General features: G+C 38.5%; 1 protein-coding gene and 1 long non-coding RNA gene across 2 annotated transcripts in view; one reads left to right on the top strand and one right to left on the bottom strand.

The window, feature by feature from the left end:
- appbp2 (amyloid beta precursor protein (cytoplasmic tail) binding protein 2) overlaps positions 1 to 13,060 on the top strand; it is a 36,424-nt gene that overhangs the window by 543 nt on the left and 22,821 nt on the right. The window contains exons 2-9 of the mRNA XM_015048163.1: positions 4,477 to 4,565; positions 4,990 to 5,141; positions 5,326 to 5,449; positions 8,889 to 9,057; positions 9,145 to 9,234; positions 10,003 to 10,070; positions 10,159 to 10,264; positions 10,354 to 10,478. Coding sequence (XP_014903649.1) covers positions 4,477 to 4,565; positions 4,990 to 5,141; positions 5,326 to 5,449; positions 8,889 to 9,057; positions 9,145 to 9,234; positions 10,003 to 10,070; positions 10,159 to 10,264; positions 10,354 to 10,478 — 923 coding nt within the window. The remainder of the gene's footprint in view (positions 1 to 4,476; positions 4,566 to 4,989; positions 5,142 to 5,325; positions 5,450 to 8,888; positions 9,058 to 9,144; positions 9,235 to 10,002; positions 10,071 to 10,158; positions 10,265 to 10,353; positions 10,479 to 13,060) is intronic.
- Positions 3,143 to 10,774, bottom strand: LOC106957003 (uncharacterized). Its single transcript, XR_001426872.1, has 3 exons — positions 10,763 to 10,774; positions 5,689 to 5,696; positions 3,143 to 3,569 (listed from the first exon to the last, which is right to left on the bottom strand). It is a non-coding gene; the product is annotated as an uncharacterized LOC106957003 (long non-coding RNA).

A 13,060-nucleotide genomic window follows, 5' to 3' on the forward strand; every position in this document is an offset into this window, starting at 1 on the left:
GCTCAGCCTTAATGAATAAACTAACTCTTAACATGACATTATATGTCAAACAGTGGGGTTTATACATCTGCGCGTTGGCTGTTATTTTAAGACTTTCTTCTCTCTCTACTTGGAGGAATGTCGGTAATGAAATTATTTAAGATTATTACTGATTTATTTAACAATGACCTGTAAACAGTATAGCCATGTTATGTTTTTATACAAGATAGGCTTCAGAAACTAAAGTCTCAGCAGCTTGTGGGAAACGGACTAACACTGGAAACTGATGTGCTGCATTAGTGTGTACCATATTAACAGTAGGCTGGAAAGTGTCATCTTAAAAATGTTCCTATGCTACATCAAAGGGTTATGACTGACCCAGACAGACAGGAGGGTTTTTTTTTTTTTTAACATATCCTGTTTTTCAGGATTAGCAGCTGCTCCTCAACTTTAAATAACAGATCCTGCATGAAAATGGGGCTTTTCAATTGGAGAAAACTTTTCCATGGACCAGCCTCTTTATTTTCTTGGGTCCCAAGAACTAGGCCTCATTTGACTAAGGGTAAAGTTCTTGTGTTAAACCTGGACTGGTTGTAGATTTGGGTAAACAATTTTTAGTTTATACTTTATTCTTAGTTCATTGTTTTTATTTGTTATAAAAAATGCCAAATTCCACAAATACACAATTATTCTCAGAAGTGTTGGTGTATTTTTTCCATTAAATGTCTCATTAAAGGACAAGTGTTGCCAGATTGCAACCAACTAGCCAGCAGAAAAGTGACATCACTTTTCTGCAGTGATATTTCATAGCATCTCTAAGTTTGCTGATGACAGCAAAATAAAACTGTACTCATTAGATTGTGCTTGATCTCATCATGAACAAAATCAGATCACAGTCCTGTGACTTCCGGTCAGCAGCAAACAATATTTGTTCATAACAGTTTGGATGGGCTATGTGGAGGTCAGTCAGATAAATATACATGTTTTTCATTGAACACAACAGGACTGTAATGTGGAAATATAAGACCTGTGTTTATTGTGTTGCTGGTGGTTAAGAATGTCAACAGTATCAATTTTACAACTTAAATTTCAGCTCTAATAGAACATGTTGCCAAACCAATAAGAAGCAGGATCGACACACCAGCATTTTCATGGAAACTAAAAGTAATGTACTGGATTATTAATATGCCAGTCCGCCAGACGCAAACAAGATTGCAGCAGGAGCTGGAGCCTCCAGAACTGAGTGAACATAGCAGCTATTGAGACCACGTGCTTCTCAAGAGGAGTCCATGTTTTCTATAGTCCCACATTAAGGAGTAACAAAAACTGTTGCTGATGATCAAACTGAACAGTTGAGCCTAAGGTCAAGTTGCTGGAATTCCCGCAGAATTGATTTTAGAAGCTAACTAGGATTTCTGTCAGACTTCTTCCACATGATTCCTGCATCAGTAGGTTCTACCATGACCAACACATTCACTGACGCCAAATTGGAAAATAATTGCAAAAATGACTTTTCTTCAATTACAGTAAATAGAGTCTCAAATATTTCCTGTGTTTTTTTTTTTTTTTTTTTTTTTTTTTTTAATTGGTCAGTAAGCATCCATGTAGCCTGTAATACATAAAGAGTCAGCGCAGTGCAAAGGAATGGCCACTATGAGATTAAAGGTGGCAGTATGGTCATTGTAAACATAGCAGGAGTCAAGAATGGAGCCCTGCCTGAAAAAATAGGAACAAATGCAAAATTAATTTAGCTATTTTGTGTCGTTTTAGTTTGGCATGTTTTGTACAACATCAAGCCATCTGCCACTGGATGTTCTGTTCCTGCTGTTAGTGATTCAAATCATCTTTGATGACAGACTAGTTAAAGGACTTTCTGTATTTTGCTAACTGTAAGGATATGACGTGATGTTATAGCTCTGATAAAAATTACTATAAGCAGGTGCTAATATAGACTTATTGGGGATTTTTAGGAGATAGAACTGGTTATATTTCTGAACAAGTTTTCATAAAATAATAGTGAACATTTGGTCATGTGTAGCAAACAATGCATCTACAGCTAAATAAATCCTAACAACATGTGAAAAGCATCTCAGCTCTTTCTGCTTAACTTAAATAAAATAAATAAATCAATACAGTGTAGGAGATGATCTGTTGATCTATTTTTTTTTATTAACCGATTAATATTTACAGAGCAAAAGGTGCTTAGTAGGAGATTTTTTTTAACAGAATATGAATCAAACTTTTGTTAAAAAAACAGCAACACAATTAAACTTCACCAGGTGAAGCTAAAACTGCCTCTTGAGGAGCTCTCAATAGAACAGAAATTAAATAGAAATAGAAAAGGTCTTAAGAAATTCAGCTGTAACAGCAAGATCTATTTACAGACAAAGGTTTATCATATTAAATCTAAAATGTATACCATACCAACTTTATTTGGTATGGTAAAGCACTTAAAGCACTTTAAAACAACCACAGCTGATACAAAGTGCTGTACATTAAAACACAACATAGCAATTAAAATAAATAAATAAATAAACATAAAAAATAAAAACTCTTACAGTTTAAAAACAAACCAACCAATACAATTTAAAACTAGATCCCGCTGGAGTTGAAAGCCAAGTAAAATAGATGGGTTTTAAAACGAGCTTTAAAAGTGGACAGTGAAGGGGCCTCTCTAACTTGTAAAGGCAAGTCGTTCCATAACTTGGGGCCCATGATAGAGAAAGCCCTGTCCCCTATGAGCTTCCTTCTTGATCTCGGTACCTCCAAGAGCAGCTGATCTGCGGACCTGAGAGACCAATATAGTATATAGGGGTGAAGAAGCTCAGAGAGGTAAGCTGGGGCAAGATTATGTAGTGATTTAAAAACAAACATAAGAATTTTAAAATGAATCCTAAAATATACAGGCAGCCAGTGAAGTGAGGCCAGGACAGGGGTCACATGCTCTCTCTTTCGAGTTCCTGTCAAAAGTCTTGCAGGAGCATTCTGAACCAGCTGCAGACCTGAGAGCAGCGACTGACTGACTCCCAGATAGTGAGTTACAGTAATCCAGTCGAGTCGAAATAAAAGCGTGGATCACTGTTTCAAAATGCTGCCTGGAAAGAAAAGATTTCACTGACGCCAATCGCCTTAAATGATAAAAACTGGACTTAACCACGGCTCTGATTTGGCTGTCCAATTTGAAATCACTGTCCACCTTAAAACCAAGATCTGTAATAACAGGTTTAAAATAAACCTCCAAGGGTCCCAGGTCAACAGAGGAGGACTCACAGGAGCCACTGGGTCCAAACACCATCACCTCTGTTTTCTTTTCATTAAAATTTAAAAAGCTCAAGGCCAACCAAGCTTTAAAATCACCTAGACATGCCAGGAGATGTTTGATGGAATGGACATCCTTCTGCTTCAGGGGCAAATAAATCTGGCAATCGTCAGCATAGCAATGAAATTAAATCCCATGTTTCCTGAGGATTAAACCCAGAGGCAGTAAATACAGAGAGAAAAGCAGTGGGCCCAGAATTGAGCCCTGCGGGACACCATATGGCATTGAAGCAGCAGATGATTCAGAGTCACTAATATTCACTGAAAATGTTCTGTAACCAGGTAACTCTGGAACCATTTAAGAACGGTGCCACCAATACCTACAACATGGTGTAATCGCGATATTAAAATGTTGTGGTCTACTGTATCAAAGGCAGCAGTTAGGTCAAGTAAAATCAGAACAACATTGTACAGTTTTGGCTTAATTACTGTGCTGAGTGTGTTGTTCAAAAATGGCCTTTTGCGAGTCTGTTTCTTCGGTTAACAATTAACCAATTACTAAGTTAGTTTACAATTATTTAAATAATTGATTCATCACAATTATTCCATTTGTTTCGGCCCTAATTAAGTCACGTTCTGAGATTTGAGCCTTTTTAGTTAGTTCTAGAATTCCAAAATACTTAAAAGAAGTGAAACTGATATGTGATGCCTTCCTTTTGTTAGAAATGGTTTGTTCCAGGAATATGTGGAAATATGAAGGAGCACAAAGACTCCATGTACGTTTGAAATGGCAGTATAAATTGCCAAAGGGGGTGAATGGGACTTTACAGATGGACCAACACAACATTTATATGATCATTTAGAATTTTGAGAAGACTGCTTTTTAATTTACAAAATCATATCTCTTAACTTTAAAGCAGAAGCCAAATGAACTGTGTGTGTGAGCTCACCCAGTGGCTGCTGGTGCACTGTGAAGGCTTCACTATGGAGTATTCAACTAGTTCCACCTCACTGCATTCTGATGACAGACTAGACATCAGCAAACTCTGTATTGTTTCAACTCATGAACAGCAGACAACATTGTCCAAAGAATCATTAAAACACGCCCAAAAAAACTCATGATGTACTGTAGCCTAGTGTCCACCATGTTGTTCTCCACATGTTTTTTTATCAGGTTCATCCCAAGTTCATGTGAATTGTGATCATAATGCACTATGCATCCCCATGTTTCTGTTTCAGTTGTACCAGCAGGGAAGACTCTGCCAGCTGGGAGGAGAGTTCTGTGAGCTGGAGGTGTTCGCTAAAGTGCTCCGTGCCTCAGACAAACGGTGAGAGCCTCACCATCAGCCCTTCCCTCTTATCACTCTGCTCTTCTCCTAGCTGCTTCTGTTTCTGTCTGCTCACTTCTCACATTTTAATGGTGTTTCATGAAGCCCTGTTAATGAATGGTTAAGTCTACTGTGACTCAGGCATAGATTTTGTCATTGTAGAGCAGACCCAGATCACAATATGGATTAATTACACACAGATGGATGTTATAAAACCTTAACTTCTGTTAATTATAATTTTCAATTTACCTGTACATTGTAAATAGCTGTATGGCGCTGCTTACATGAAGAATGTATTCCAGCAAGAATCAGTGTTCCAATATAAAACAACAAATGTTTTAAGCTTTGGACAACTTTTCAGCCATGGAAGCCCTGATCGGTGCCTGTAGTGAGGTGGTAACCTTCCTTTTTGTCCCCATGGCAGACACCTCCTGCACCACTGCTTCCAGGCCCTCATGGACCACGGTGTGAAAGTGGCTTCAGTTCTAGCAAACTCATTCAGCCGTCGTTGCTCATACATTGCAGAGTCTGATGCCCATGTCAAAGAGAAGGCCATCCAGTTTGGCTTTGTACTGGGTAAAGTTTCCACACTGACACACTGAGAGGGTTTGGATGGAACATGGCGCTTAGATTCTGGGAGTCTGTGTACATCACATGTCCTATGGCACTGCTATTAATGTCAAGGATTGATGAATGAAACAAGAATGTCTAGAATGATTGTGCAGAATGATTGGATGTAATGTTTCCTCTTTGTTTGCAGGTGGCTTTTTGTCAGATGCTGGCTGGTATGGCGATGCAGAGAAAGTGTTTCTGTCGTGCCTGCAGCTGTGCACTCTCCACAGTGAGGTGCTCCACTGTTACAGAGCTGTGGAATGCTGCGTCAGGTGAGTCTTACAACAGCTTGTTCATCTACAGTTGTTTTAATTGAGTTTCCCTTACAGTTATCTGTAGATTTTATTTACATTGTCAGACCAGAAAAACTTCGGACATTTGGATGTCTCTATTTTATGTTGCTGACTATTGATGTCATCTAGCATCTCTCTGTGGCAGCTCTCTTTGTCAGATGATCCTGAGTGCTTTCATGGATGGATGTGGATTACTTCTTTTCTTGAAGATGTTCCACCTCTCATCCTGAATGCTTTGTTGGTTTCTTATTATGGGTTGTGGTTTAGGTTGTTGTCACTTGTAATATTGCTCTTCATAAAGTCCTTATATGAGGTGTCTTTAGCACATGTTCAGGGAAAGGTTGTGAAAGTGTCTGGAGGTAAGAGGCAAGGCTGCAACAATCCCACAAATACCTTGTAAAACGGACAGATGGCTTGTTGTGACCCATTTTAGTGTAATTTTCTTATAAGCCTGGAAATCCAAACTCATGATCAAAACTAAAGACCTTTGGATAGGTTAGATTGGTTATGTGAGGGGATGTGGTTCTACCACTCTGCTATCCGTGTCAACAAATTTTTCTAAAATTCCTTCCTTTCAAAACAAATTAAATTGCTAGAGATCGCGGAATAACACCTAAAGCAGCAAAAGTGCCATAAAATGCAAGTAAGAAAGCAAAACAGCATATGCTGACAGATGAGCATCTTCTAGGTGAAATGCAGAAAGCTAATGCTTTCTGCTCAGCTCTAATGGCTGTCACAGACAGAGAGGAGAACCCAAAGTCTCAAAGTAGTGAAGTGGAGGAAATACTGTCTATTGTTAATTCTATCCAAAAGAATTTCTCCTCTAGATTTGACGAAGTTATGGGGTCCATCAACAGTTTGACAAAAGAGATAAATGAGTGTATCCATCAAATAGCAGAAATCGACGCTTACATTGCTGATGCTGAGTGTGAGATAGAAACACGATGAGATACAGTAGATATGCTAGAGTCCAAGAAGAAAGACTTGGAGGATAAAGTTATAGATCTGGAGGCAATCTGAGGCTGGTCAACCTACCGGAGGGAGCCCGGTAGGTTGAGTGAGTTCCTGGAGAAGTGGCTGCTGGAGACCCTGGACATCTGAGCAGTGGTCATGGAAAGAGCAGCGCTTCATACTTTAATACTGAGATTCCTCAGTCACAAGGATAAACAGCTTACTGCCGTAGCATCAAGGGCTAAGACAGACATTCGCTACCAGAATCAACAAGTATGGTTCTACTCAGATACCACGGCTGGTCTGCACCAGCTTCGGAAGCAGTTTGACCTGATACGCACGGAGCTGCGCAAACTTGTATTGCGCCACGGCTTGACTTGTGGCACAACTCACAGCTACTGGTGACCAAACTTAATTTTAAAAACCCCGGTGGTAACACATGAGTTTGTAAAGAAGATCCAGAAGAAAACAGATTAGGAGATGACAATGGGCTGAAAGCAGAATTGGTTTCTTAAATGAGTAATTTGTGATTCTCCTGTAATGTTGTATAACTTTGATGGTGCCTTTATTGATTTGTACTGGTGATATTGAAACAGTAATTTACTATGAACACTTTTAGTTCTGCTTAGGTATGCCAAGATGATGCACACACATCTCAGTCTGTGTGCACATTAATATGTTCAAACCCTTGTGGAAACATGTAGCATGGAAAGTTAAATTTCTGTTTTCTATATAGCGAACAGCATCAGTAGTAAAAACTTTTTTTTTGGTTATAGAGTGGTTAGACTCTGTGGTTGTAGATTGGTTACATGTGATAATGGGAGGTGTACAAATGCAGGAGGGAGATGGTTCAGGGCTCTTTATTATTAGAAAACATGAACCTGGTGAATTTCTATGGTCTTAACACAATGACTCCGAGTTCTTTCAGGACTTATTCCTCTCACTTTCAGCGCTGTATGTATGGTAGCATAGTGATCTGAGATCAGGCACTGTCTTGTCTTGGCTACAGTGATGAGAATCTAACCAGGGACCCTTGTGGATGGTGTTTTCAGCATAAATGGCTGTAGGATGAGGAATTTGTTAAATATACTGGGTTACAAATTGATGAGTTATTTCAGTTGTATACTAATCAAACAATAGCATGGATTAGATGGGATACTGTTAAAGCATTTATTAGAGGACATATTATTAGCTATACAGGAAATAAATCAAAGAATGCCAAAATTAATTGGCTGTATGTAGAAAATAAAATAAAGACCACTCAGGAGAGGATTTTTCAAACAAATGACAATTGGAAAAAAAAAACTGCTGCTCCTAACAGCAGGATAAGATAAACAGTCCAGTTTCAGAGCTGCATCCAGTCTCTTGAGACTGAATAAAACAATCTTTTTATTAACAAGGGAATAAAACTGGAAAACTTTTAGCTTGGCATATCAAACAGCTTGAAGCAACATCTGTCACATCAATTGTAACACAGGATAAAACTTTAATGGATCCCAGGGATATTAATGGGTTTTTAAAAAAAAAAAGATTATTAACAGAAATTATATGATACCCAAGGAAATTTTGACCAAATGGAATTAGATAAGTTTTTGAAGGGGCTACATATCCCTGTTATCTCAGATCATGGTAGAGTTGATTTAAAAATAGAAATAAGGAGGAATTGGCATAGGGAATTGATGGAATGACATCTGGTAAGCAAGTAGGACCTGCTTACCAGAAATTCAAAACTGTATATATGATACCAGGCTATAATATCATACATACAGGATAAAATAATTTACCTCTTCTTGACATGTTTCTAGTCATTCAGAAAAGGCATCCTGCTTCCCTCCCTGAATCAGGCTCTAATCATTCTACTGCCAGAGCCGGGTAAACCCTCTAATAAGTGTGAAAACCTGAGATCTGTCAATTTACTCAGCGTCAATCTCAAAATTATCTGCAAACTATTGGTAAAATGGTTGCAAGTAATACAATCAGACATAATAAATAGGTATGAGAGGGTTTATTGTTGGGAGGCAAGGATATCACAATATTAGAAGAGTACTGAATATTGTTTGGCTCAAAAAGAACGCTAATGATTCAGCTCTTCATTCATTGGGCGCGAAAAAGGGTTTTGATGGGGTTGAATGGCTTTATCTTTTTAACATACTGAAAAGGTTGGGTTGTGAAAGTAACTTTATCAAATGGGTTAAAGTACTATATAATAATTAAACAGCAGAAATTGTATCAAACAAAATACTTCCAAAGTCAATTAAAATCAAGAAGGGCTGTTGCCAGAGATCCCCACTCTCTCTTACTATTCACACAAGCTCCTTCAATGTTAAGTCTTTTTGGTATTTAACGAATGTTGAATACCATTTACCATACATGTCTCTGTGTGGTCCTTTTATGGACCACGCAGCAGCTAATGAGGACAGAACTAGAAAGACTTGATTGTTGTTGAAGCTTCCTCCTCTCACTTAAGGTTGCTTCATGTCCGCAACGGCAACTGCAAGTACCACCTTGGGGAGGAGACATTCAAGCTTGCTCAGTCTTACATGGATAAACTAGCCAAACATGGCCACCAGGCCAACAAGGCAGCTCTGTACGGCGAGCTCTGTGCCTTGCTCTTCGCCAAAAGTCACTACGATGAGGTAAAATGTTTAACAGCTTATGGCACTGTCTGTGTTTGTGCTGAAAATTCTGTAACTCATTTTTTTTATTTCTTGGTTATCTTCTAGGCATACAGGTGGTGTATAGAAGCTATGAAGGAAATTACTCCAGGGCTGCCTGTCAAAGTAGTCATAGATGTTCTCCGACAAGCATCCAAGGTAAACCCCAGTTTGGCTGACAAACACAGTTCCATACAGTAGGTCATTGTACCCATCAAACTTCTATGCATTTTGTCAGTATACTAATACCAATTTTTGCATTTATGTAATAGACCAGCCAGCTTCAGTTGTTCATTACAATTGAATAAGTTGTAATGAACACTTCTTTTTTTATTTCCATGTGTTTGACATCATTGGAAAACTTAGACACTTTCGGAATCTGTAAATAACTCAAAATGTCCAAGTAGACCTGTTCACGTCTTTGTCGTAGTTTTCATTTCAGGTTGCAACATATATTAAGATGTTATCGCTGGGCAATTTCAGGTTTGGTGGTCTGTGACTGTTAAATGGGTTAAGAGGTTCTCGGCCTGAAAAAGTTTGAGAAACACTGGTTTAGAGTAAAGCATATTTATACACTGGAATAACCTAATCAAAATCCAGACCTGAATAGGCCTGTTGCAGTAAGCAATAAATGAGTTAATTGCATGATTAATTAAAACAAGCTCAATAATTTTCATGATTTATTATTTTTCTCTTTTTCCATCAAGAACATTTTTTGAAGAACAATTTTGTTTACAGAGATTTTATAATTCACTTTGTTGTTTCTGTTGTTTTGTTTATCTTTGTTGGATATTTAAAATGTCTTCCAGTTTCAGTGTTAAATGTTCATTAGAATTTAAGTATTAACTGACATTCTCAAAGTTGCATTATTGTGCCATTACCATGGTGTTACTTAAGAATACATTTTGTTTCGTCTCTCTGCTCCAGGCTTGTGTGGTGAAGAGGGAGTTCAGGAAAGCAGAGCAGCTGATCAAACATGCAGTGTTTCTAGCAAGGTAACCTGCTGTGTTTAACAAGCAAGTGCAGATGAGTAAAACTCAAATCTTTATCATGCATTTTGATGCTCTGTGTACTACCTCCCAGAGAACATTTTGGACACAAGCATCCCAAGTACTCTGACACACTGCTAGATTATGGATTTTACTTGTTAAATGTGGACAACATATGCCAATCGGTTGCTATTTACCAGGTAAGCATGATGTTCAGGGTTCCTGGCTACCAACTTTTTGCTGTTGACTGACTTTGTCTGAGCGAACTTTTTGCATGCGCTTGTTGTAGACCGCCCTGGACATCCGACAGTCTGTGTTCGGAGGGAAGAACATCCACGTTGCCTCAGCCCATGAAGACTTGGCTTACTCCTCATATGTCCACCAGTATAGTTCTGGGAAATTCGACAATGCTCTGTGAGTACAATAAATAGTAAGAATTTCCATGCCATCTGATTCTGTTCTGCCCATGCTTCCTTTAGACAAACCACAAGATGATGAGTCACGTTTTCAGAGTCTGTGCTCTTAATCTGACTCTAATGAGGGTAGTTTGAAAATGTCATACAGATTCAGGCTACTAGGATTAATAGAGGGTACAGGGAGAAAGTGGACAAAAAGTTATATAGATTTATAACGCGTTGTGAGATTGAACGTATACTTTGATCTCATTAACAACTCATCAAAGAATCAAAATCATGGACTAGGTAGGACTGCCCACTGCTTTCTGGTCTGATTTTGGAACTAGAGCGAAAATCCGCAAAATTATGCAGGGACCCAGATTTCTGGTGTCTGAATCAATAATGCGAATCTTAAGCTGATACTTTATGTGGACGATTCCCTGGTCTTGGTTTCATGACCTGAAGACCCTCCCTGCCTTTTTAAAAACCGTTTCCAATATATAGGGATATAAAGTTAACTGGTCAAAATCTGAAGCACTGCCTCTGACAGAACTTTGTTTAAGGCTGGAGACTTTAGTTTTCATAGGTCAGGTATTGGATATCTGGGAATTACATTTCCTGATTCCTTGGCTAATATAGGTTAACTTTGAACTTTTATTTGATACATTTAAATCTAACATAGCCCAATGCTCCCCATTATTTCTTTTTCAAGTTCATATAATCAAAATGAATTGTGACCTAAAATGTTATTACTTATTGCATCACTTCCACTTAAAATTCCACCAAAATATTTTGGTTTTTGACCATCAACTTGCAAAATGAAGAAAAAGCTAATTACAGTTTTTGTTTATAAAGCTTCTTTTTTAAACTAAAACTAACATAAAATGCACTTTTAAAGACTTGTCATGCAAAATTCATGTTGGCAACGGCAGTAGAACTTCACCCTGCAATCGGTGGATTGCTAGTTTGATTCCTGGTCCGCCCGCCTTCACCATTTGTGTTCCTGGGTAATACACTTCTACCACCTTTCCTACTGGTGTTGGTCAGGATGGTTGATGGTGCAAAATTGCAGCCTGACCCCTGACAGACTGACCCAGTGCAGCTGTAGCTACAAGGCAGTAGCTTTCCATCATCTGCGTGTGAATGTGATCTTTGAGATTTCAATTTGAGACATAATGGGCATTAAAAATAAAATTAATAATTGTTATTATAAAATTTATATTTTGCATTTTTTTAATACTTCCATTTAGTTCTCTACTGCTTTTGGAAATGGTCTAAGCACTTCAGGGGCATTCACACCGAAAGTGCTTAGAGTGAATGTAAAGTGTGTTACATTCACACTAGTGGCATCACTCCAAAAATGGAGTGAATCCACTCCATTTTTGTTTATATTTTGAAAAGGAGGAAGTTGCACTCATTGTTTTCAGATATTTTCATGTCGTTTCCTTCAGTTGTTGCTGCAGCTCCATCACAGATGAGGTGAACAGGCTTTTCAAATGGTTTGGTTGGTTCCACACAGTTTGGTGTGGAAGAGAACTGCAGCAGCTGAAAATGGAACAAATATTGCAGTTTTAATCTCTAATCGAACCAAGTTTCCTGGACTATCAGGTGTGAAAACACCCTATGAAGGTAGATTAACTGTTTATTGAGAGAGAGATGATGACAATATTAACATTATATTAAATAATTAATTGCTCTGGAACTATAGTTGTGATATTGTAGCGGTTCTCAACGTGGGCGGTACCGCCCCCCAGTGGACGTTCAGAGGACGGCAGGGGGCGCTGGCGGAAATTTTTACAAAAGGGGGGTGCTGGGATTCCTTTGGGGGGCGTTTGGTCGAAGGTAAACTTTATACCTTATATGCACAACAATACCAGTTTAGACTTTGAGCAACTTCCTAGAACTGTATTGTGTAAAATTAAAACATGCTTGGCTGCAACTGTATCGATGGCAGCTCTCCTTCTTCTATTCAGTGTTTATAGCTTCTTGGCGCAGCTTCGCTCCTGCTACTAGTAGCTTCACCGCATCAGTTCAGTGTTTCACCGGCTGATGATGTTGCTGTGATTCACTTTGTCTGGTATTTTTGTACATATGTTTTGGCAGTTCTGTGATCATGTCAAAGCAGCAACTTATCTTATAAAGTGTTTTATTTCTGTTTGAAAGCTGCACGCTTCCATGGAAGGACAACAGAAAATCGCTCTTATAAACATGTAATTTCTAAAATCACGATACCCTCACTTTGTATCCCTCTGAAAAATGAACCCATTTAAATAAAGAAATCCCTCCATGGTGATACCACGATAGAGAGCGTTCATTTTATAGCATTAACACCGGTGCTGTAAGTGGTCCGGTATGAAACGGATGTGATAGAACAACGGAACCACAGCACTTTTAAATTTCAATAATCAGAATACCGAAATTGTTTCCGTTGTTTTAAACGGTTTATGTCCGTCTGCCTTTTCCCCATCGATACGTTTCCCGACCTCCCTGCACCTTAGAGGTTAAAAAAGAAAAACAAAACCAATCGCACATTACGCAAAACTCTGAAACAGGAGAAGCGGGACATAAAACGGAACGACAAACCAGATGTGAATTATGTCA

This window comes from Poecilia latipinna, unplaced genomic scaffold (genome assembly GCF_001443285.1).
Source record: "Poecilia latipinna isolate Pla-1442-1.1 unplaced genomic scaffold, P_latipinna-1.0 Scaffold864, whole genome shotgun sequence".
NCBI classification, from domain to species: domain Eukaryota; kingdom Metazoa; phylum Chordata; class Actinopteri; order Cyprinodontiformes; family Poeciliidae; genus Poecilia; species Poecilia latipinna.